Raw genomic sequence first — 27573 nt, 5'->3', positions numbered from 1 at the left:
TTGGAACAGTTGCGGACACAAAACTACAATGATTGTGGCTACTCTTGACCCACCACATGTAAGCTAACCGCTGAAAATTCACAAATGCAGTGTAAAACATCACATTTCTATTAACAAATTGTAATGCTGTGATCACTTACTAGGGAAAAGAGGACCTCCGCCTATGGAAAATTTGCATTCTGAATAGTGAAAAAGACTCAAGACCTCATTGGAGACATAATAGTGAATAGAGAAATTGTCCATCAAGGTCTCATCAAGTGATAGGCAAAATCTTATGAATATATTTCAAACTATGTAAACTCTACAGATGTTTTAGTGAGAGTAGTGCTGTAATATTAGTAATGTAAAAGTATAGGGTGAAAAATTATAAAAACTAGTAAAAATAATGTGTAATAATAATGTAATATGAGTAATGCATGGATGAAAAGTACAATGGCAGCTGATTATATATGCTGTAGGGCCCCTGTAGCAGAATCAACATTGACATTGTAATTTGATTTTGTCTCTATTGATTCATTGACCAATGAACCAATGAAGTTGTGTGACTGGTTATGGGAAGCTGGCTTCCCATATGGGGCTTAAGTGGTTAAAAATTGCATTCCCCCAAACCTTGAATCGCCAACACAACGCTGACTGTCATGCTGGTGTCTACCCCTAGGTGGCGGCGGCCCAGAGAAGCTGTCGTTCATCCCCAGCCAGCCCTTCCTGACGGCGCTCATCCAGATCTTCCCGGCTCTCTACCAGCACATCGCCTCCTCCTGGGGCATGGAGGAACTGCGGCAGCTGGGGGTCATCCTCCACGGGGCCGTGTCGGTGCCCATCAGCAGCGACGCCTCGCCCTTCATCCTGCCCTCCTACACCGAGGCTACGCTCACCAGTCTGCAGGAGGCCGTACTCACTGCCCTGGACGTCCTGCAGAAGGTATACCCTATACCCTAACCCTACCCTATACCCTTCATCCTGCCCTCCTACACCGAGGCTACGCTCACTAGCCTGCAGGAGGCCGTACTCACTGCCCTGGACGTCCTGCAGAAGGTACCCTATACCCTATACCCTATACCCTATACCCTTCATCCTGCCCTCCTACACCGAGGCTACGCTGACTAGCCTGCAGGAGGCCGTACTCACTGCCCTGGACGTACTGCAGAAGGTACCCTATACCCTATACCCTATACCCTATACCCTTCATCCTGCCCTCCTACACCGAGGCTACGCTCACTAGCCTGCAGGAGGCCGTACTCACTGCCCTGGACGTACTGCAGAAGGTACCCTATACCCTATACCCTATACCCTATACCCTTCATCCTGCCCTCCTACACCGAGGCCACGCTCACTAGCCTGCAGGAGGCCGTACTCACTGCCCTGGACGTCCTGCAGAAGGTACCCTATACCCTATACCCTATACCCTATACCCTATACCTATACCCTATACCCTATACCCTTCATCCTGCCCTCCTACACCGAGGCCACGCTCACTAGCCTGCAGGAGGCCGTCCTCACTGCCCTGGACGTACTGCAGAAGGTACCCTATACCCTATACCCTATACCCTATACCCTTCATCCTGCCCTCCTACACAGAGGCTACGCTCACCAGCCTGCAGGAGGCCGTCCTCACTGCCCTGGACGTACTGCAGAAGGTACCCTATACCCTATACCCTATACCCTATACCCTTCATCCTGCCCTCCTACACAGAGGCTACGCTCACCAGCCTGCAGGAGGCCGTCCTCACTGCCCTGGACGTACTGCAGAAGGTACCCTATACCCTATACCCTATACCCTATACCCTTCATCCTGCCCTCCTACACCGAGGCTACGCTCACCAGCCTGCAGGAGGCCGTCCTCACTGCCCTGGACGTACTGCAGAAGGTACCCTATACCCTATACCCTATACCCTATACCCTTCATCCTGCCCTCCTACACCGAGGCTACGCTGACCAGCCTGCAGGAGGCCGTCCTCACTGCCCTGGACGTACTGCAGAAGGTACCCTATACCCTATACCCTATACCCTATACCCTTCATCCTGCCCTCCTACACCGAGGCTACGCTCACCAGCCTGCAGGAGGCCGTCCTCACTGCCCTGGACGTACTGCAGAAGGTACCCTATACCCTATACCCTATACCCTTCATCCTGCCCTCCTACACCGAGGCTACGCTCACCAGCCTGCAGGAGGCCGTCCTCACTGCCCTGGACGTACTGCAGAAGGTACCCTATACCCTATACCTATACCCTATACCCTATACCCTTCATCCTGCCCTCCTACACCGAGGCTACGCTCACTAGCCTGCAGGAGGCCGTCCTCACTGCCCTGGACGTACTGCAGAAGGTATACCCTATACCCTAACCCTACCCTATACCCTATACCCTTCATCCTGCCCTCCTACACCGAGGCTACGCTGACCAGCCTGCAGGAGGCCGTACTCACTGCCCTGGACGTCCTGCAGAAGGTATACCCTATACCCTAACCCTACCCTATACCCTATACCCTTCATCCTGCCCTCCTACACCAAGGCTACGCTAACCAGCCTGAAGGAGGCCGTTCTCACTGCCCTGGACGTCCTGCAGAAGGTAGGAGAGGAGAGAAAGTCCTCTCTCTAAAACATGACCCCATCCTGAGGCACGGTAGTCTGCTAGTCTCGCCTGGCCAGACTGCTGACTCCCAGGGGACTGCCCATAAGTCCTACATCCCATTACTCCTCCTACATCTCATTAGTCCTAAGTTGGTTAGGGTTAGGTTTTAGGTTTAGGTTTAGGCATGTTCTAACCTCAGTTTTACTGAGATTAGGGTTTGGGTTAAGTTTAGGCATAGTTTTACTGAGGTTAGTTTTAGGTTTTGGCATAGTATTTTTCACCAGCTTAACTCATTGATTGCCAAGGCCCGAGTTTCCCAAGTTATTACAGTAGTCCCAGGCTGCCACAGCCCGAGTTTCCCGAGTTGGCAGCCATTTTGAAAAAAAATAAAAATAAAAAAATTTTTTTTTTTTTTTTTTTTTTTTTTTTACGTTTTTTTTTTTTATAAAAAAAAAATCCAAATCGCAATCGCGAAATTGCATGTTTAGCCCCATAACAAACACATCTTTCAAAATGGCAAAATGTTTGTTTTGTCTGACTTTGAAGGCTTTTATCTCATGAATGCAGACCTGCCAACCCGTACGCATTTTGTGTACTAAGCACGCATTTTAAGGCTCTGTACGCAGGTACGATATTTCCCCTCATTGCTACGCAATTTCGGGGAATGGGCGCGGCCCGCGGCGTGGTATAACAACACATTCTGCAGCAGCAAACGAGGCAAAGATTTTTGCAACCTGCCGTGTAGTTCCTCCCAGGCACCACTTGAAAGGTGTGTGAATGGGGCGCATGGCGCTGGGGAGCACTAGAACAGAAGATATGCTCGTTTTTTTCGGCAGAAGAAGAATTGAACCGGATGCCATGCGTTTGTTTTGGTTTTCAGCGCGGTGCAGCATGTACACGTACGCTACAGTACTCATCATAGAGTTATAATAAGAAGCTACTCATCTCATCTCATAGCTATCGCCGCCCGGTTTGTACAACGGCGATATTAATACGATTAATTTATAAAGAAGATAAACGGAGAATGGCCGTGTTGTGCGATTCATCGGTGTCGCCCCTACAATGCTGCCGTGCAACGAGTAGTCTGACTAACAGGTAATATATTAAGATAACACTCAGCTAAGGTGAATTCACATGTCAGCAGCCACGATGGTGAGAATGAAATGGTTGTTATGGTGTTGTCGCTCCTCTCCGCGACGCGGTTAGGGTTTTAATCAAGTGAATCAATAATATTATACTATTAAACTGCGGTCGCCCCTGCGACAGCTTGTTGTGTATGAAGCCTGTGTTATACTTCGTCATACGACGGTGTTGCACGTGAGCGAAGTCGGGAAATGTCAAAACTTGTGACCAGGTACAATGAACTGTAGCATACATTGACCATGATTAGGCTTTAGAGTAAAGATCCAAACGAATGAAAATAAAATACTGGGCTCCCTGTTCCACTATCTCTAAATGAGTATGAATGGAGGAATTTAATAGGGGGACTATGTGTATTGTCAAAAACATTAAAGGTGAACAAGTTATTTATCACCTGTGAATATATGAAGACATTAATGGTTTGTTAACAATGAGTAGCCTGTATCCTCTATGAATGAATATACAGACTAGACGGTATTTGATCTATACACAATGTAGGCCTATATATCAATTAATGAATGCACTAGAAACCTACATGAGTTGAATACTTTCAACTTCATGCAAATCATGCACAGAAAGGTGGTTTTATTTAGGCTGCTCAATTAACAATGTTTAACAAAGACACAGGTAAATATTTAAAGGTAAATAGCCTACCTGACAATGTAAAGCTATTTTGCTATTTGAATAACATGATTATGTTGATGTATGTTCATTCATTAAGTCACTGGTGAGACTGTTTTGCTAGTCTATTGGGCTAATTGTTAACTAACTCTGAGCAAGTGCAGTTAGTATATTTTATTAAAGATTTGTCAACAATATTGCCAAAGCAACATTACTGTATTGCCTGGTAATACTAGCCTACTTTTTCTCCAGACCAAATGGCATTTTTATTTAAAAGGTTGTTCTAACATCTTGCCTCCTCCTATTAGTGTAAGTCAAGACATGCAATGTGCTACATTTCTGGTGTGAAATTTTGTTAACATAACTGTAAAGGTCCCACCCAAAAAGGTGCATGGAACCCCCCAAAATATACGCTGTTTTGTGCGGGAAAACAACAAAAATTCGGCGCCGCGCGGGCACTTCGTGCCCGCGCATGAGTACTCAAAAAAATTTCCCAGGGTTGGCAGGTCTGTGAATGCCTGAACGGATTTCCAAGCGGATTGTTTTGTTTGAAAGCTGTTAAAAAGTACTACTCATATGGTGCATGGTACTTGGCGGCCATCTTGAAAAGGGCAATCAATGAGTTAACATTCACCAGATTTGGACTAATGGGATGTAGGAACAATGAAATGTCGGACCAATGCCATGGCACCGACTCCCACAACCTGCAAATGCTCCCGTCATACTGTCTGGGGCAACTTAAGTCTGTGCCATAAAGCGGAAGTGAAGCCTCCTCCCCACTTCCGTATCGTTTTTACAGTCACACATTTATCCTAATAGAAATAAAACATAATCTAATAATATTTAGCTTGCTGCTTTCAGGAGCTGTAGTTCCAAACTCTATATGGTGGTGTTCGGAGATTGTGTAATAGTTGTCTGGCTAAGCGAGACTAGGGGCACAGTGGCACAGTCGGTACTGTTGTCGCCTCACTGCTAGAAGGTCCTGGGTTCGATTCCTGTTGGGGACGCTGGGGGGCGTGTTCCCTCCTCCGCGTCATCAGTGCCCATACCCTAGGTGGGGTTGGCGAAAGGGCCTTTCTGTGTGGGAGTTCGCATGTTCTCCCTGTGTCTCCTAAGCTAGATACCCTCACAAAAAACAGAGGAAAAAAGATAAAATCTGGAGATAAGAGATTAGAGGGTTCTGCTCCTACAGTCTAATGTGATCTCATCGGCCTCCTGGCCAGACTGTATGATGTCAGCATTGTTCTGCCCCCCCCCCCCCCCCTCCCCCCGCTGCATGCCTGTGTTCTGTGTTCCCAGCCCCCCGCTGCGCGCCATCTGTGTGGGACCACTGTAGTCTGTGGTGTATCGCAACTTAAAAACCCATTCAGGCCTAGAATTATTGAACGCTTTAACCAGTGAAAAATAGCAGATATACAAGCTCACAGCGCGGCACCGAGTGCCGCACTGCGAGCTTGTAGATCTGCTATTTTTGAAAAAGTCGTGAAAATGTGTGCAAATCTTTGAATAATTATGTATTTTCAAAGCGAACGTTTGTAACTCAAATTTTGCTTCAGGGTGGTCCCTGGAACTAGATATTTTGAAATGGGGGTCCGTGGCCAAATAAATATCATTCACATGAAAAGGTTTGAGAACCACTGACATAGTAGTCTCTCAAGAACAGACTAACTGGGCTTCAGTTCTAACTGGGCTTCAGTTAAGTGAAAAGGACCTTTTCTTTGACGATCGCTGGCCAGATTGCTGACATAGAAAAATCTTAGAAGGATTCAAAAGACACTTATAGAATCGGGTCAAAATTCAAATTTTCACGATTTTTCAAAAATAGCAGATCTACAAGCTTGCAGCGCGGCACTCGCGCTGTGAGCTTGTATATCTGCTATTTTGTTATATTTAAAGCATAAAATATTGCGTCATAATGTGTTCAGTCCTAAATGGGTTAAGTACATTTACTCAAGTACTGTACTTAATGATAACGATAATGCATGTATTTGTATAGCACATTTCTAGACATGGTCATAAAGTGCTTTACAGAGCAGGGAAAAAGAACAACATGATGAGCATTTAGGGAAAACTACAACAAAAGATCAATGTATAAAAAAACACAGGAGGCATAACATATATACAGACACATAGCAAATTAAGCAAAAATTACATTTAATTCAAAATAAATAAAAGAAGTACATGTTTGAGTTAAATTCACTGGAGTATTTGCAATTTGCAATACTTGTTTACTTCTAATCCGCTACCTCAGAGGCAGTTATTGTACTTTTGCTCCACTACAGTTATTTAGATTGATTATTATTGTTACAAAACATACAGTAAACACTTCAGCCCTAATCATTTAGCCCATCTGAAAATAGCTGATCTACAAGCTCACAATGTGTCACAAATTTGCATCACATTGTGAGCTTGTATATCTGCTTGTATATCTGCTATTAAATTATATAAAAGGTGTGAAATGGGTAGGGATGGTCCGATCAGGTTTTTTGGAACCGATCACCGAGCACCGATCACAAAAGTTTGATCACCCGATACCGATCAATCACCGATCCGATCAAGTTATTATTTATATATTATTTATATTTTCTAAATGTTAATGTTTAAACTTTAATTAATTAATTCACTCATGAATTCATTTATATATTTGCCTTATAGTTATTTACCAGCATTACTATGTATTTATTATCATAGCAGTAACTAATTATTCCTTCAGCACTGTGGAAATCAATACCCCAAAATGGCCTCAAGTGGGCATACTGAACGGCTGGTTGATCGGCTGCACCGATCGGATCGGATCGGTGAATTTACCTTTTGATCTAAACCACCGATTATCGCCGATCACGCTTTGATCGGCCCGATCCGATCCATTGCCGATTGATCGGTAACATCTCTAGAAATGGGACATTCTGCATAATGAGTGCTTCCTTCTTTTGTACATTTTCATACCAATACTTTTGTACTTTTACTCAAGTTGACATTGAATTCTGGACTTTTACTTGTAACGGGGCATTTCTACATTGCAGTATTGATACTTCTACTTAAGTAAATAATGGTACTTTTAGTAGCATAGCATCGTTTTTTTTCCACCATTGACTGTGAGTGTTTGTTCTGTCCCCGTCCGTCCCCGTCCCGTCCCCTGCTGCAGGCCATCTGTGTGGGGCCAGAGAACCTGCAGGTCATGTACCCGGCCATCTTCCAGCAGCTGCTGCTCTTCGTGGAGTTCTCCTGCAAGCCGCCGCAGTACGGCAAGATGGAGACCAAGCACGTGGCCAACGCCAAATACAACCAGGTAGGGAGGGGAGGGGAGGGGAGGGGGAAAGATTAGAGATGTTGCCATACCATTTTATTCACCATCTGAGTCCCATACCTGCAGCTTGTGTATCGGTCGATACTCGATACCATGGTACTGATCCCATACCAAAGCAAAATATATGCTATAAAAAGGTTTCCATTTAAAATCGTTAAAGTTAGTTGGTAACATTATAATAGAACCAATGCTGCTGCTACCATGAGGCACCACACGCTAGGGCATTCACGAATAGAGATTTTTAGTATTCAAATTATTCGACCTCAAAGTATTCGAATAGTCGAATATTCGACAGGACTGGCCAAACTGTAAGTAAGCAAGAGGCAAACATTGTGAAAATAGCAGATCTACATGCGCACAATGTATGTTGTTGTGAGCATGTAGAATTGTAGATCTGCTATTTTCACAATATTTATCTGTGGAACCGAGTCACATTAATACCTACAATTCCAAGTGCTTGTCAGGGTGGGGGTCCCCAGTTCAAATATGTTTATCTTGGGGGTCACAGCCTAAAAAGGTTTGAGAACCCCTGGTATAGAGCATTAACAAATTCATCCACCAGGGGCATTGACAACTCATTCTTATGACTTCCTATCTAGCCACGCTTTATAAACTATATATTTTTTTAAGAGAAAACAATACAAAAATAAAAATACGCGAATATTCGACTTCGGTGAACAACGTCGAATATTGACTTTGATATTCGAAAATTTGAATATTTGAATAGCTGGTGAATTCCCTACCGCACGCACTGTGCTTTGGGCACCATGCTGCCAAAGGCACCAAAAAGTGTGCAAATAGCCAAGCCGATCATCATCATCATAATAACGAATATGTATTTGCTCCGGCTAAATAATCACAGCATGCATGTGAGCGTGCGTTGATGCGATGCCTGATCATCCCTGGCCCCATACAATATATCCTGCAATGGTTTAATTCTTTTGAACTGAGACTGGGATCTTATAGGCTTTGCAAAAGTAAGACTCAAATGTTTTTTTTCCCCCCACCTCACAAGCATTAACCCTGCAAGGCCCAGCGTTGCTTTTTGACAACATTTTTTAAATAATTAAAAAAATATATATATATAATTAGTTTTCCTGTTTGTTTTCACATTAACATCACCATTACATTCTATTGTTTAGTATTACAATGCCATTGGCCAGGATATTTGCATATAAATACCCCCCACAGTGGCTGACATTCACACCTCCCAGAGAAGTTGAAATTCCAGCGTCTGGACGAACAACATCTCACTTTTTAACTGAAGCTATTCCTCACTAAAACATAAGTAAAATGCCTGTAATATTTTTTCCGTGATCATTAGAATGTCTAGAACATGTACATGTGTTATTATTGTGAAAAATATCCCCAAAATGCAAATTAGAGCTTGATTTATGGTTTATGGCAATAAAACCTTACAAAAACATTATTAATTGTTTAACATTACATTTTCCTGTGATTAGGACTGCTACAACACCATCTGATTTTTTTTTTTTTTTTAATTGACCAGTAGATATTAATTCGGGTCTTGCAGGGTTAAAGTAGCAGATCTACAAACTCGAGGTGTGACGCAAAGTGACACGCTTCGAGCTTGTAGATCTGCTACTACTTGAATTTGAATCCTGAAAAGTAATAGGTTTCCACCGACAGAGATATTTATCATTTAGTTCAGCTGCAGTTCACATGCATCTGAAGGAGAATAACGTTTTTCTTTTCCTAAAGGATGCCAAACGTTCTCCAGCTCTTCAGCCAAATGGAAACCTTTCTCTTTTACTTCAGTGTCTTCTTCTGTTCCCTGCTCATTACTGTTGTCCTTTAGGATTCTGTTCTAATGGGGCTGTTAAGTCTGACATCATTTTGTAGGCAGAGGGGAACTTTTGGCCCCAAACAAAGCAAATCTTTTTTTTATTATTTTTACTATTTACAAGTTTTTCTTCTCTTTGTTGTTGAAAGGAAAGTGGTAGAATTATACTTTAGTCGTTATTTTTGTCTCGGATCTGTTGAAATAGCGAACGACAAATATTGACAATAAATCTGCTTGGAGGTCTAGCTACAAAATGATGTCACGGCTTAAAAGCCCCATGGGAATGGAATGCACAGCTGCTCTGTCATATTACCTACTGTACCTCTCATGGAGGATAAGCTCAATGCTGTCTGGCATCCAGCAGCTATTGATTGGCTGGCTGAATCTATGAACATTTTCAAAAGATATCAAAAACTAGTGATCTGAAAAATAGCCGATTTACAAGCTTGTTGATCGGCCATTTTCATGATTTATGCACGACACCCTTGTGTAAAGAAAGATTGATAAATAATAATAATAATAATAATGCGCTTCCTGATAAATAATAGTAATAATGTGCTTCTTGATTAACTAATCAATAGAACAATCGCTAAGAAATAATATATTTGCAGCCCTTCGCTGCTGTCTGTCTGTCCGTCTGTCTGTCTGTCTGTCTGTCTGTCTGGCTGCCATCATCCTAGGCCTTTCAGATATCCGGGGGGGATTGGGGGAAGTGAGATTTCTTTAGTTTTAAAGATTTGATTTAATATTTTAGCTCAGGCCCTAATAACTCCTTTCGTTCGGGCATCTCATGTTTTAGTCGATTAAAGCCAATTTTTTAAAAAGATCCAGCGTAAAACCCAGTTTAATGTGGATATTTGTGTGGTTGTGTTTCTTGTGGTGACAACTCACTGGAGTATAGGTTCAGCTGTTTGCACCGGTGAGTTTTACCATCTCTCCTTCCACCCCAGACCTCCCCCCATACCCCCCCACTACTCTGTATATAACTTACTGTACCACTTAAGCCTGATCTATACTGTACTTTGGTTGTATGACGGTGCTGTACCATGCCAAAATAGTGGGAGAAATATGTGAAAAAGATGTTCACTTTCGGCAGAAAGCGTGAAAATTTGTACCTAGGGGTATTTCTGTGCGCTGAATTCAAAAATTGCCGGGTCCAAGCACTATTCCCATGGTTGTAAAATTAAAGCTCTAATTCCCTTACTATACAAGGAAAAAGACCCCCCCCCCCCCCAAAAAAAAACAATCTTCTTTAAGTAGCATCTGAGGGTTCTAACTAGGGGTTTTTCATGGTTCTGAATCCATTGCAAGCATTTGTTTTGGACGAAAAACATTCCTTGGGGTAAAAATGAACCCCCTTTTTTCCCTGTATAGTAAGTGAATTAGAGCCATCCTTATTTCTCATTTTACAACCAGATCCCATGGGAAAAGTGCTTGGATTCAGCAATTTTTTTGAATTCAGCGCACCACTATATACCTGCAAATGTTAACGCTTTCTGCGGGAAAGGGAACACATTAGCCTATTTTTGTTACATATTTCTCCCACTAAAAGACTAAGCCCATCAACAAGCTCACAACGTGTTGCGTCCAGTGTTTGTATTTAGTTGTAGTCTTGGAGCTGTATTCTTGTCCATGCCTTACCCCTCATCACAATGATTTTCAAACAATTCAAATAGCCGATCTACATTGACACGTTGTGAGCTTGTTGATCTGCTATTTGTTTTAATGTGTGGGGAAAAAACACAGCGACAAGGGAGAATGAATTAAGCATGAAGCTGTGCTGAATGGTGACTACCTTCATTTTGTTGTGTTTTTTGTTACATGAGGCATTTCATCGCATGTACAATATTATTATTTACAATCGGAGGCATTGAGCAATGAGCAGACGCTCTTATATCTGCAGAGCGACTCGCAAATGAGCAACATAATAAGCATGTACTGTAGGATCTTATGTCTCATCTACATCATCGTTCGCTCACTTTGTTTCGCACTCCATTCCCCCCCCCTACCAACCCCCCCCCCCCTCCCATCACCGTGCCACTAACTGGTGTTCTATTTAATTTGTGCCATACACAGTGGTGTCCTGAGCAGTAGCTGTGAAATCATCATATCTTATTATGTTGTCTTTTATATTGTTGTTGTTCTTTTTCGGTGGCGTCCATATTGTGCACATTTTATTAATTTGTTTGCTTTTAAAGGCACACTTTGTTGGACATTTGCACAGTGGTTGTGCTTTATGACCATCATCAGACACTTAAAGTAGATGTAAATGATATTTAGGCCTATATATTATGATTTGGTTAAAACAAAAACCTTTTTGTTTAAACGTGCTATATTGTGATAGTAAGCATTGCCATAGAGCAGGGGTCTTCAACAGGGGGTCCGCGGAGGTACTGCAGGGGGTCCGCGAAATTATTGCTTAAAAAAAAAAAAAAAAAAAGTTTTCAAAAAATGTTTTTTTTTCTTTTTTTTGCCTTTTTACACATTTATGTTAAAAAAATAAATCATGATTCTATCCATTTTGAATAGCTTGAATACATGATTACTATGCAATTGACAGATTGTTGATATTATTGACATTTGTTCTCAGTTAATAAGTAGTATGTTTAGAAATGGTAGTGGTACGGCCCACCCTGCTCGCTGTAACTTGTACTTGTTTAAAATAAAAAATATGTTGTAGCCCCGACCCCCCCCCACCCTACGAGGTGGTAGGGGGTCCCTGCTCCATCTCCCCATCAGTTTGGGGGTCCCCGGCCTGAAAACGTTGAAGACCCCTGCCATAGAGTGTTTGTTCAGTAATAGTAGTCTCCCTGTCTCTCCAGCTCTTTGATAAGCACAGGTTAATAAACATTTTCAGGTCGCTGGGTTGCCAATGTCATCCAATCGAGATTTTTCAACTTCAATGTCATTGTGTTCCTGTTCCAATTTCCTCTTCTATTCTCTTCGGTTTCATCACTTCAAATCTCACTTGTTTATCCTGTGTTAGTTCTCTTTTGTGATTTGATAAAATTGCAGTTTCATTTTCTGGTTTAATAAAGAGCTGGAGAAACAGGGAAACTGCTGTTATTGAACTAACACTCTATACAGCAATGAGTAGTACTCTCAGAATATAGAGCTATGTAACACTTATTTCAACAAATAAAACATAAAACTTACACCACCTTTAAACCTAAAACAGATCACCTCACCGTCATCGGAAATGAATTCAATTTGTGCTGCTGTTTGTTGCTTCATTCATGTGAATTAATGTACGGAGTGTGCCTTTATCCACTTCAATCCTAGCATCCCTATTCTGTGGAAGCAAACATTCGCCAAAAAATAGCTGATCTACAAGCTCGTTGCGATGCGTTATGAGCTTGTAGATCGTCTGTTCTTTTCTGCAAAGAGATTTGTAGAGGGAGAACAACTACAGAGCCGACTCAAGTCCAAGTCTAGAGGGTTTCCACAAACTTTACAGGGATATTTGACTTTCCAACATGTCTGGGGTCGTTTTATCGTCTACTCAGGCGTTTGTGTGTCACCCCAGACAGTTTCTAAGTTGCTTGATTCAGTATTTAGATTATTTGATATTCATTTAATCAGACACGTCCCCTTCCTATGCAAACCCATTGTAACTTCAAACTCCATTTTAACCATGATAGATTCATCTAAAACAGGGGTTCCCAAACTTTTTTTTGTCTCAGGGCACCCCATAAATATTTTTTTTTAATCCGAGGCTAAATTATAATTTTCACTCCCGGCACCTTATATTTATAGCATATCGTCGTTGTCGGGTGGAAACCTTGTATGTCCAAAACCGTTTGTTTATCTATAAAATGGACTAAACTAGTGAAAACAGCAGATCTACAAGCACACAACGCCTCGCATTGTGAGGCGTTGTGTGCTTGTAGATCGGCTGTTTTCACTAGTTTTGTGCGACAGTCTTGTTGAAACTTGGAGATGCGAGGTTTCTGCCCTGATATTTTAGTGATTATGTTGCGAGGAAAACGTTGAGATAATAGCCATTTTGGTTAGAACTGACTGAAAATAACTTTGTACTTCAAGTTTAAAAATATACTAAATATTGTGTCCAAATAAATTCCATATATCATCAAATGATCTTGCGGCACCCCTGGACTGCCGTCACGGCACCCCAGGGTGCCGTCACGTCACCCCAGGGTGCTCCGTCACCCACTTTGAAAACCCCTGATCTAAAACACCAGTCCTTGGTTCTGGTGACCGATATTGTCCTTCCAATGCGTGCATGTTTTTTTTCAATAACTTTTTTCATCCTACTTATAAACGACCGAATGTCTGTCTGTCCGATGTCTGTCTGATATACAAGCATGCTGACATATACTAAACAGTGCCCAAATTTGGAGATAACTGACATCACTGCTACCGCCGCCTGTACTGCACATGCGTCACCGCCATGGTAACAGCCGCATGCTGAAACAATGCCCAAACTTGGAGATGACTGACATCACTGATATGTCTGGGTTCTCCAACATTACTTCTGAGACTCCTACATTCAATCCCTCGTATACTGTGCAGTGTACACCCAGTGGTGCTTTGGGATTTTTTTTTCCGGTCGGACGGTCATTTATTGACGTCACGTGCACGCGCGTGCACGCGCCTCTAGAGGCTATTTAGATAGAAAGGATGTCAGCAGATCTAATGGTGGGAAAACAATAGTTTTCTAGTCTTAATTACATTTGCATTGTTACTTAAGATGTGATGTTCTACTTTCTTTAAATTCATTTAGAAAATACAGCGCTGCAGTAGGATAGAGAAACAAAGTTTGCCTTGAACGAATCTCAAACACTAAATACCACAGTAATGGATGAGGACACACACACATCGACACATGCACATGCAGTCACAGCTGGAAACCTAAGTAGGCTATATATCCATCCATATGAATAGAGGCTTGAGGACGCTCACACATTCACAACTAGAAACCTGTTATGCATAGAGTAGCCACTGATTAAAGTATTGCTTGTAGCCTAGTTATCGCGGATTCGCGGGGTGGGGGGTTGTCGCGGCTCTCGCGGGGGGGGTTATGCTCGCGTTTACACGGTCGTGCACCGTTCGGTGCCGTCCGTGCATGTGGGGAAATATTTCCGGCCACACGGCGTCCGGTCCCGTCCGGCCCCCAAAGCACTACTGTGCACACCCCATAAACCAACCTGCACATCATTTGGAGCACATAGGTTTGAACGGGCAAGGACTACTTATTATATATATATATATTAGGGCTGAGAATCTTTGGGTATCCCACGATTCGATTCAGAATCGATTCTTGGGGTCACGATTAGTTTTTTTCCCCCCCGATTCTTTCAAATCCAAACGATTCGATTCAGAAGCGATTATTTTCCTTTTTAAAATGGAGTTTGAAGTTACAATGGGTTTGTATTGTAGGAAGTGGACGTGTCTGAATGTTAAACATCTAAACATTGAATCAAACGACTTTAATTCTGGAACTTTCGTTCTGTTTGAAAGTGAAATATCCATGTTTTAAGTCTTTAATGCTGCTTTGAATGTGGTGTCACCAAGCAAGCAAGTTGAACCTCTGCTCTCTCAGTTGTTGTCTTCTTCCTCATGGAGCCCTAGCTCTGGTCCATCACGCCACCTCCAGTGACGCTCTGACAGACCCGTCGGCAAATGAATAGACCGCGTTTTCTCAGCCCCTACCAGCGCTCAACTTGAGTCAAAATAAACAAAACTACTTCACTACTCACCAAACCAAAGGTAGTTTTGCGTTGTTGAAAGTCTATTCTCCGCGGTGGTGAGCCCCTCAGCACCCCACCTACTATGTAAAATACATTATCTTTGTCATGAAATAAAACGCACCCACCTCGAGCCACCTAGCAGCCACCCGCAGATACAATAAGCGGAAATAAGCAGCGGTCGAGTTGGATGTACAACGACGATATGCTAGAGAATAGACTTTCAACAACGCAAAACTACCTTTGGTTTGGTGAGTAGTGAAGTAGTTCTGTTTATTTTGACTGAAGTTGAGCGCTGGTAGGGGCTGAGAAAACGCGTTCTATTCATTTGCAGACGGGTCTGTCAGAGCGTCACTGGAGGTGACGCGATGGACCAGAGCTAATGGAACCCTGGGCAGAGTGCGTTAACCTCTCTCTCTCTCTCTCTCTCTCTCTCTCTCTCTCCTCTCTTCTCTCTCTCTCTCTCTCTCTCTCTCTCTCTCTCTCTCTCTCTCTCTCTCTCTCTCTCTCTCTCTTCTCCTCCCACCGTGGCCCCCCAGGCAGAGTGGGTTGCCTTAAACTACGTCCCGTTCGCAGAGCGCTCCCTGGAGGTGGTGGTGGAGCTCTACCACAAGACCTCCTGTCACAAAGCCGTCATCAACCAGAAGGTCCTGCAGAGCATCATCAGGGTAGGTTGATCTGTAGGGCAGGGGTCTTCAACAGGGGGGTCCTTAGAGTTAATAAAGGGGGGCCGCCAAATCCTTGTATGATAGGATAATTATTTTTTTTAACAACTTGAACAGTCACAACCCTATTCCGAGGAGAACTTTTGCCAAAAATAGCAGATCTACTAGCTCTCAACGCCTCGCAGTGCGAGGCGTTATTTTCGGCTAATAGGTTTGTTGTAGAAGTAAAAAAAGAGCAGACCAAGTATAAAGTGAAAGGTCTACAAAGGTTTACAAAGTATCCACGATTTAAGTGGTTAAATGTCTGAGAATACACATTAACATGAATCCAACATAAACTGATGACAGTGGAAATGTCAGTTGCAACTATTACCCCTGCGACCCGATTCCGGATAAGCGATTGTAGATGGATGGATGGAATGTAAAAAAAAAAGAAAGATGCTATTATCATATTGCTATTTGCACAGAGCAGCAGACCGATATTGGTTCGTTATCAAAAGTATTGAGAATTTTTACTAAAAGGATTTTCCTGTTGGTTTTCTGCAATTGTCAATGTTAGCAAATATAACGTTCCAGTTGACGGGGACACATCTCATCCATTTGTTTTTTTTAAATTATCAATACATCAATGCATTTATATGGTATGCTTTATTCCAAGGCACTTTACATAGATTGTGCATTACATTCACCCATTCACACACACATTCATACACCGATGGCGGAGGAAATCATGCAAGGCACCAACCTGCTCACCGGGAGCAACTAAAGGTTCAGAGTCTTGCTCAAGGACTCTGACACACTAACTCTGGGAGAGCCCGGGATCGAACTGGGAACCTTGGAGTTCTCCACCCGGACGCTCTACCGGCCATTCAACTCCTGAGCCACTGCCACTCGACAGTACACAGTCACCCTTTTTTTAGTTTTTCTTTTTTTCTTTTCTGCAGCTAAATGGCTATGACTCATTGAACATTTACATTGTTTCTCTCTGCCCTTAATCATTTTACGCTGATATGGATACTGCTATTTTATGTTTGTTCTTATCTTAGTTTTTATTTAGGAATTAGAAATGTGTCCATGACTAAGGCGCTCTACAGACGGACAGCGGTTGCCGCCGGGGCTCCCGCTTGGATCTCACACTCGCTCTTTGAGTAAACGCTGCGCGGTATTTCACAAAGATGAACACAATCCATCTCTCACCGCCCGCGTACGCATGCACAAACGAGCACGCTCGCGGGGATTTTCACAGGACTGCGCCCGCTCGCCTCGCCGCCTCTAAACTTCGCTGCGCGGACGAAATAGCCGCCCGCCTCTCATTGAAAATGAATTACTAGCAGGCGGTGACCGCGTACCGTCTGGAATCCCCTTAAATCGGGTTGAAAAAGGAGTAAAAAAAAAAAAAAAAACGCACGTTGACTGATCTAAATATTTGACGTTCATGTGAAATCATAACTTACAGTGTTGTGAAATCTGAGATCCAAACACCTGCGTTGGAACAGTTCTCGTTCCCACCATCCGTCCGTGTAAAACAATCTCATAACAACTCTATAGAATGTCCTCCTCACGTCCCTACACCCCTCAGTGTGTCTGCAGCGTGGAACACCCTGCCTGTAGTCCCTACACCCCTCAGTGTGTCTGCAGCGTGGAACACACTGCCTGTAGTCCCTACACCCCTCAGTGTGTCTGCAGCGTGGAACACCCTGCCTGTAGTCCCTACACCCCTCAGTGTGTCTGCAGCGTGGAACACACTGCCTGTAGTCCCTACACCCCTCAGTGTGTCTGCAGCGTGGAACACACTGCCTGTAGTCCCTACACCCCTCAGTGTGTCTGCAGCGTGGAACACACTGCCTGTAGTCCCTACACCCCTCAGTGTGTCTGCAGCGTGGAACACACTGCCTGTAGTCCCTACACCCCTCAGTGTGTCTGCAGCGTGGAACACACTGCCTGTAGTCCCTACACCCCTCAGTGTGTCTGCAGCGTGGAACACCCTGCCTGTAGTCCCTACACCCCTCAGTGTGTCTGCAGCGTGGAACACACTGCCTGTAGTCCCTACACCCCTCAGTGTGTCTGCAGCGTGGAACACCCTGCCTGTAGTCCCTACACCCCTCAGTGTGTCTGCAGCGTGGAACACACTGCCTGTAGTCCCTACACCCCTCAGTGTGTCTGCAGCGTGGAACACCCTGCCTGTAGTCCCTACACCCCTCAGTGTGTCTGCAGCGTGGAACACCCTGCCTGTAGTCCCTACACCCCTCAGTGTGTCTGCAGCGTGGAACACCCTGCCTGTAGTCCCTACACCCCTCAGTGTGTCTGCAGCGTGGAACACACTGCCTGTAGTCCCTACACCCCTCAGTGTGTCTGCAGCGTGGAACACACTGCCTGTAGTCCCTACACCCCTCAGTGTGTCTGCAGCGTGGAACACACTGCCTGTAGTCCCTACACCCCTCAGTGTGTCTGCAGCGTGGAACACACTGCCTGTAGTCCCTACACCCCTCAGTGTGTCTGCACCGTGGAACACACTGCCTGTAGTCCCTACACCCCTCAGTGTGTCTGCAGCGTGGAACACACTGCCTGTAGTCCCTACACCCCTCAGTGTGTCTGCACCGTGGAACACCCTGCCTGTAGTCCCTACACCCCTCAGTGTGTCTGCAGCGTGGAACACACTGCCTGTAGTCCCTACACCCCTCAGTGTGTCTGCACCGTGGAACACACTGCCTGTAGTCCCTACACCCCTCAGTGTGTCTGCAGCGTGGAACACACTGCCTGTAGTCCCTACACCCCTCAGTGTGTCTGCACCGTGGAACACACTGCCTGTAGTCCCTACACCCTTCAGTGTGTCTGCAGCGTGGAACACCCTGCCTGTAGTCCCTACACCCCTCAGTGTGTCTGCACCGTGGAACACACTGCCTGTAGTCCCTACACCCCTCAGTGTGTCTGCAGCGTGGAACACACTGCCTGTAGTCCCTACACCCCTCAGTGTGTCTGCACCGTGGAACACACTGCCTGTAGTCCCTACACCCTTCAGTGTGTCTGCAGCGTGGAACACACTGCCTGTAGTCCCTACACCCCTCAGTGTGTCTGCACCGTGGAACACACTGCCTGTAGTCCCTACACCCCTCAGTGTGTCTGCACCGTGGAACACCCTGCCTGTAGTCCCTACACCCCTCAGTGTGTCTGCAGCGTGGAACACCCTGCCTGTAGTCCCTACACCCCTCAGTGTGTCTGCAGCGTGGAACACACTGCCTGTAGTCCCTACACCCCTCAGTGTGTCTGCAGCGTGGAACACACTGCCTGTAGTCCCTACACCCCTCAGTGTGTCTGCAGCGTGGAACACCCTGCCTGTAGTCCCTACACCCCTCAGTGTGTCTGCAGCGTGGAACACACTGCCTGTAGTCCCTACACCCCTCAGTGTGTCTGCAGCGTGGAACACACTGCCTGTAGTCCCTACACCCCTCAGTGTGTCTGCAGCGTGGAACACCCTGCCTGTAGTCCCTACACCCCTCAGTGTGTCTGCAGCGTGGAACACACTGCCTGTAGTCCCTACACCCCTCAGTGTGTCTGCAGCGTGGAACACACTGCCTGTAGTCCCTACACCCCTCAGTGTGTCTGCAGCGTGGAACACACTGCCTGTAGTCCCTACACCCCTCAGTGTGTCTGCAGCGTGGAACACCCTGCCTGTAGTCCCTACACCCTTCAGTGTGTCTGCAGCGTGGAACACACTGCCTGTAGTCCCTACACCCCTCAGTGTGTCTGCAGCGTGGAACACACTGCCTGTAGTCCCTACACCCCTCAGTGTGTCTGCAGCGTGGAACACCCTGCCTGTAGTCCCTACACCCCTCAGTGTGTCTGCAGCGTGGACTCACTGCCTGTAGTCCCTACACCCCTCAGTGTGTCTGCAGCGTGGAACACACTGCCTGTAGTCCCTACACCCCTCAGTGTGTCTGCAGCGTGGAACACACTGCCTGTAGTCCCTACACCCCTCAGTGTGTCTGCACCGTGGAACACACTGCCTGTAGTCCCTACACCCCTCAGTGTGTCTGCACCGTGGAACACCCTGCCTGTAGTCCCTACACCCCTCAGTGTGTCTGCAGCGTGGAACACACTGCCTGTAGTCCCTACACCCCTCAGTGTGTCTGCACCGTGGAACACACTGCCTGTAGTCCCTACACCCCTCAGTGTGTCTGCACCGTGGAACACCCTGCCTGTAGTCCCTACACCCCTCAGTGTGTCTGCAGCGTGGAACACACTGCCTGTAGTCCCTACACCCCTCAGTGTGTCTGCACCGTGGAACACACTGCCTGTAGTCCCTACACCCCTCAGTGTGTCTGCACCGTGGAACACCCTGCCTGTAGTCCCTACACCCCTCAGTGTGTCTGCACCGTGGAACACACTGCCTGTAGTCCCTACACCCTTCAGTGTGTCTGCAGCGTGGAACACACTGCCTGTAGTCCCTACACCCCTCAGTGTGTCTGCAGCGTGGAACACACTGCCTGTAGTCCCTACACCCCTCAGTGTGTCTGCAGCGTGGAACACACTGCCTGTAGTCCCTACACCCCTCAGTGTGTCTGCAGCGTGGAACACCCTGCCTGTAGTCCCTACACCCCTCAGTGTGTCTGCAGCGTGGAACACACTGCCTGTAGTCCCTACACCCCTCAGTGTGTCTGCAGCGTGGAACACACTGCCTGTAGTCCCTACACCCCTCAGTGTGTCTGCAGCGTGGAACACACTGCCTGTAGTCCCTACACCCCTCAGTGTGTCTGCAGCGTGGAACACCCTGCCTGTAGTCCCTACACCCCTCAGTGTGTCTGCAGCGTGGAACACACTGCCTGTAGTCCCTACACCCCTCAGTGTGTCTGCAGCGTGGAACACACTGCCTGTAGTCCCTACACCCCTCAGTGTGTCTGCAGCGTGGAACACACTGCCTGTAGTCCCTACACCCCTCAGTGTGTCTGCAGCGTGGAACACCCTGCCTGTAGTCCCTACACCCTTCAGTGTGTCTGCAGCGTGGAACACACTGCCTGTAGTCCCTACACCCCTCAGTGTGTCTGCAGCGTGGAACACACTGCCTGTAGTCCCTACACCCCTCAGTGTGTCTGCAGCGTGGAACACCCTGCCTGTAGTCCCTACACCCCTCAGTGTGTCTGCAGCGTGGACTCACTGCCTGTAGTCCCTACACCCCTCAGTGTGTCTGCAGCGTGGAACACACTGCCTGTAGTCCCTACACCCCTCAGTGTGTCTGCAGCGTGGAACACACTGCCTGTAGTCCCTACACCCCTCAGTGTGTCTGCAGCGTGGAACACACTGCCTGTAGTCCCTACACCCCTCAGTGTGTCTGCACCGTGGAACACCCTGCCTGTAGTCCCTACACCCCTCAGTGTGTCTGCAGCGTGGAACACACTGCCTGTAGTCCCTACACCCCTCAGTGTGTCTGCAGCGTGGAACACACTGCCTGTAGTCCCTACACCCCTCAGTGTGTCTGCACCGTGGAACACCCTGCCTGTAGTCCCTACACCCCTCAGTGTGTCTGCACCGTGGAACACACTGCCTGTAGTCCCTACACCCCTCAGTGTGTCTGCACCGTGGAACACCCTGCCTGTAGTCCCTACACCCCTCAGTGTGTCTGCAGTGTGGAACACACTGCCTGTAGTCCCTACACCCCTCAGTGTGTCTGCAGCGTGGAACACACTGCCTGTAGTCCCTACACCCCTCAGTGTGTCTGCACCGTGGAACACCCTGCCTGTAGTCCCTACACCCCTCAGTGTGTCTGCACCGTGGAACACACTGCCTGTAGTCCCTACACCCCTCAGTGTGTCTGCACCGTGGAACACCCTGCCTGTAGTCCCTACACCCCTCAGTGTGTCTGCAGTGTGGAACACACTGCCTGTAGTCCCTACACCCCTCAGTGTGTCTGCAGCGTGGAACACACTGCCTGTAGTCCCTACACCCCTCAGTGTGTCTGCAGCGTGGAACACCCTGCCTGTAAAAACACCCACCTCAGGGACCCCAGCTGTTCAATGGCTGATTAATCTGAACCACTGTCGAGTCCAGGGACCAGCAGAGGTCCAAATGTGGACCCTTATGGGGTCTGTAACTCTTGCGAGTGTACAAATGGAACCAAAAGGACCGCTGCGTTTAAATTTAAACTGTCAGGTCATACCAAAGGCTCTAAAAAATGGGACCCATTGCCTCCCTGCTTGGCACTCAGCATCAAGATTTTGAAGAAGAAAAAAAACACAGTTTTTCAAAAATAGCAGATCTACAAGCTTGCAGCGCGGCACCGAGTGCCTGTGAGCTTGTAGATCTGCTATTTTTCAAATGGTGTCAAACGTGACGCAGATATGCGTTCCCCCATGCAGACTATGAGGATACCCCTGGTAGACTATGAGGATACCCCTGGTAGTCTATGAGGATACCCCTGGTAGTCTATGAGGATACCCCTGGTAGTCTATGAGGATACCCCTGGTAGACTATGAGGATACCCCTGGTAGTCTATGAGGATACCCCTGGTAGACTATGAGGATACCCCTGGTAGTCTATGAGGATACCCCTGGTAGTCTATGAGGATACCCCTGGTAGACTATGAGGATACCCCTGGTAGTCTATGAGGATACCCCTGGTAGACTATGAGGATACCCCTGGTAGACTATGAGGATACCCCTGGTAGTCGGGGGCCTTAGGGAGATAGAATGGTAATTTCGTGCTAATCAGTCTAAAAGCACCAGATTCTGCACAGATGTAGCCCAGGGCATGCATGCTCTAATGATTTAGCTATGGCCCCAGAACACGATGGTTTAGTTCGTTTTGTGGGGGTTTTCTGGGGTCATTTGTAGCCCAAGGAATGTTTTTTTGTGCAAAACAAAATGCTTGCAATGGATTCAGCATCATGACAAACCCCTAGTTAGACCCCTCACATCCTACTTAAATCCCCCCCCCCCCCCAAAAAAAAAAAAAAAAAGCCCAACTTGATTTGGCCGCTGTGGCGACCCCGAAGGTCGCCGACCTTCGGGCGCCCTAGCTAAATCATTAGAGCATGCCCTGGGCTACATCTGTGCAAAATTTGGCGCATTTAGACTACTTAGCACGAAGATACCCTAAGGCCTCCGACTATGTGTCTGAACTGTTTTCTTTTAACCCTGTGATGACTGATCTTCTTCCATCAGACTCTGAGGACCCCCCTGGGTCTGAGCTGTTTTAACCCATTCAGGCCTAGAATTATTGAATGCTTTAACCAGTGAAAAAATAGCAGATATACAAGCTCACATGTAGATCTGCTATTTTTGAAAAAGTCGTGAAAATGTGTGCAAATCTTTGAATATATGTATTTTCAAAGCGAACGTTTGTAACTCAAATTTTGCTTCTGGGGGGTCCCTGAAACTAGATATTTTGAGATGGGGGTCCGTGGCCAAATACATATCATTTTGGGGGTCCTTCACATGAAAAGGTTTGAGAACCACTGACAAAGTAATCTCTCAAGAACAGCCTAACTGAGCTCCAGTTAAGTGAAAAGGACCTTTTCTTTGACGATGGCTATAGCCAGATTGCTGACATAGAAACATAGGGTTTTTCCAAAAATCTTAGAAGGATTCAAAAGACACTTATAGAATCGGGTCAAAATTCTAATTGTCAAGACTTTTCAAAAATAGCAGATCTACAAGCTCGCAGCGCGGCACTCGGTGCCGCGCTGTGAGCTTGTAGATCTGCAAAGCTTGTATATCTGCAATTTTTTTTATATTTAAAGCATAAAATATTGCGTCATGTGTTCAGGCCTAAATGGGTTAACCCTGTGATGACTGATCTTCTCCCTCCAGACTCTGAGGACCCCCCTGGGCCTGAAGTACTCCTGTCCGTCAGAGAGCACGTGGAAGCTGGCCGTGGCCTCCTTGCTCAAGGTGCTGTCCACGGGGTTGCTGGTTGCACGCCAGCACGCCTCCTCCGGGAAGTTCGACACCATGTGGCCCGAGCTGGCCAACGCCTTCCAAGACTTCCTCTTCACCAAAAGGTCTGTCATGTTTTAGTCATCCCATTTTTTTTTTCTTCCATCTAACTAAATATAACAAGATTTCAGTCGACTAAATGTGTAGTTGATTTTGTCTAAAGTAGCAGATCCACAAGCTCTTGTAGATCAGGTCATGACATGTTGCAATAAAATGCATTGTGTGCTTGTAGATCTTCTATTTTCACTTCATGATTGTACTGATGCCTGTGTGTGGTTTGGGATTGATAAATTCCTCCATTAGTGGGAGAAATATGTAACAAAAAAAGGCAAATGTGTTCACTTCCGGCAGAAAGCGTGAACATTTGCACCTAGGGGTATTTTTGTGTGCTGAATTCAAAAATTGACGGTCCCAAGCACTTTTCCCATGGGATCTGGTGGCTCTCATTCACTTACCATACTAGGGGAAAAAAGACCCCCCAAAAAATCTTCTTCAAGTAGCATGTGAGGGGTCAAACTAGGTGTTTTTCGGGATTCTGAATCCATTGCAAGCATTTGTTTTGCACGAAAAACATTCCTTTCCGAGAAATGGACACAACAAAACTTTGAAAAGTGATGACTCATCACTAAACCATAGTTTGTGGGGTCCATTTCTTCCCCAAGGAATGTTTTTTGTGCAAAACAAATGCTTGGAATGGATTCAGAATCATGAAAACCCCCTAGATAGACCCCTCACATGCTACTTAAAGAAGATTTTTGGGGGGTCTTTTTTTCCTAACCCTAACCCTATGGTGAATGAGAGAAAAGTGAATTTGAGAAAAGTGCTTGGGACCGTCAATTTTTTAATTCAGCGCACAAAAATACCTCTAGGTGCAAATTTTCACGCTTTCTGACGGAAGTGAACACCTTTTTCACATATTTCTCCCACTACATGTATTGACTGTTTGGATGTGTTTTTGGGTTGTACTTCACAGCACTCCTCCAGACAACCTGTCCATCCAGGAATTCCAGAAGAATGAGGCCATTGACGTAGAGGTACACATTTTTATGAGTCACTTATTTTATTTTTTTGTTTCCTACGTTTTGTTTTTAATTATTTTTATTTCTTTATTATTATTTTCAAAAAAACATTCCCAAATGTTGTCATGAAAAAGAAATGCAATGGTTTTTCTAAGTAATTCCGTTAATGAATAAAATAAACAATAGAAAACAAATGTAAAAAAACAAAATGTACAAGCTCACAACGCGGTGCGAAGCGACGCGTTGAGATCTTGTAGATCTGCTGTTTTCACTAGTTTGGGTCCCGGGGCAAATGCCTAATTTCTCTTTTGGGTCTTGAGCTAAAAGGTTTGGGAACCACCGGGCTTCTACAGTACTATGTGACTCTATATATATATGACTCATCTACAGTACTATGTGACTCTATATATATACGACTCATCTACAGTACTATGTGACTCTATATATATACGACTCATCTACAGTACTATGTGACTCTATATATATACGACTCATCTACAGTACTATGTGACTCTATATATATACGACTCATCTACAGTACTATGTGACTCTATATATATACGACTCATCTACAGTACTATGTGACTCTATATATATACGACTCATCTACAGTACTATGTGACTCTATATATATACGACTCATCTACAGTACTATGTGACTCTATATATATACGACTCATCTACAGTACTATGTGACTCTATATATATACGACTCATCTACAGTACTATGTGACTCTATATATATACGACTCATCTACAGTACTATGTGACTCTATATATATACGACTCATCTACAGTACTATGTGACTCTATATATATACGACTCATCTACAGTACTATGTGACTCTATATATATACGACTCATCTACAGTACTATGTGACTCTATATATATACGACTCATCTACAGTACTATGTGACTCTATATATATACGACTCATCTACAGTACTATGTGACTCTATATATATACGACTCATCTACAGTACTATGTGACTCTATATATATACGACTCATCTACAGTACTATGTGACTCTATATATATACGACTCATCTACAGTACTATGTGACTCTATATATATACGACTCATCTACAGTACTATGTGACTCTATATATATACGACTCATCTACAGTACTATGTGACTCTATATATATACGACTCATCTACAGTACTATGTGACTCTATATATATACGACTCATCTACAGTACTATGTGACTCTATATATATACGACTCATCTACAGTACTATGTGACTCTATATATATACGACTCATCTACAGTACTATGTGACTCTATATATATACGACTCATCTACAGTACTATGTGACTCTATATATATACGACTCATCTACAGTACTATGTGACTCTATATATATACGACTCATCTACAGTACTATGTGACTCTATATATATACGACTCATCTACAGTACTATGTGACTCTATATATATACGACTCATCTACAGTACTATGTGACTCTATATATATACGACTCATCTACAGTACTATGTGACTCTATATATATACGACTCATCTACAGTACTATGTGACTCTATATATATACGACTCATCTACAGTACTATGTGACTCTATATATATACGACTCATCTACAGTACTATGTGACTCTATATATATACGACTCATCTACAGTACTATGTGACTCTATATATATACGACTCATCTACAGTACTATGTGACTCTATATATATACGACTCATCTACAGTACTATGTGACTCTATATATATACGACTCATCTACAGTACTATGTGACTCTATATATATACGACTCATCTACAGTACTATGTGACTCTATATATATACGACTCATCTACAGTACTATGTGACTCTATATATATACGACTCATCTACAGTACTATGTGACTCTATATATATACGACTCATCTACAGTACTATGTGAATCTATATATATACGACTCATCTACAGTACTATGTGACTCTATATATATACGACTCATCTACAGTACTATGTGACTCTATATATATATATACGACTCATCTACAGTACTATGTGACTCTATATATATACGACTCATCTACAGTACTATGTGACTCTATATATATACGACTCATCTACAGTACTATGTGACTCTATATATATATATACGACTCATCTACAGTACTATGTGACTCTATATATATATACGACTCATCTACAGTACTATGTGAATCTATATATATACGACTCATCTACAGTACTATGTGACTCTATATATATACGACTCATCTACAGTACTATGTGACTCTATATATATATATACGACTCATCTACAGTACTATGTGACTCTATATATATATATACGACTCATCTACAGTACTATGTGACTCTATATATATATACGACTCATCAGTCATTGTTGTCCTGTTCTCACAGCAGAGTTTGCTCATAGATAGATAGATAGATCGATACCTTTATTATCCCAAGGGGGAAAATGTGTTGCCCAGAGGCAGCACAGCAGTATAAGGTTATTTACAAAGTTACAGAGAAGTAAGAAAAAGATAAAAAGAAAAAACAAGAACAGAGTGCAGAGTACAGTAAGTACAGTAAGAGCAAGGTACAACAGGAAAAGGAACCAATAATATATATACATAAAGTGTCTTAAAGCACGACTATCAAAATAATACAGTGCCCAAATCAAAGTGACCATAACAGTCAATGCTAGTTAGTGCAACAAGTATCTCTACATCATGTCAAACACAAGAGAAATATAAAAAAGAAAACTACTAACACAACCTAATAGTGCAGTGTCCAAAGGTCAGAGCGATAAAAACAACTAGCAAAATAGAATAAAA

General features: G+C 44.6%; 1 protein-coding gene across 1 annotated transcript in view; it reads left to right on the top strand.

Annotated features, from left to right (window-relative positions):
* The window catches only part of mon2 (MON2 homolog, regulator of endosome-to-Golgi trafficking), a 140187-nt gene that overhangs the window by 103868 nt on the left and 8746 nt on the right, over positions 1–27573 (top strand). The window contains 5 exon segments of the mRNA XM_080737452.1: positions 659–921; positions 7478–7621; positions 15691–15819; positions 23619–23809; positions 24718–24778. Of these exon segments, the coding sequence (XP_080593578.1) occupies positions 659–921; positions 7478–7621; positions 15691–15819; positions 23619–23809; positions 24718–24778 (788 nt within the window).

The sequence above is a fragment of the Nannobrachium achirus genome (genome assembly GCF_963921795.1).
Source record: "Nannobrachium achirus genome assembly, chromosome: 11".
Classification (NCBI taxonomy): domain Eukaryota; kingdom Metazoa; phylum Chordata; class Actinopteri; order Myctophiformes; family Myctophidae; genus Nannobrachium; species Nannobrachium achirus.
This window is presented reverse-complemented; position numbering and strand designations above follow the sequence as displayed.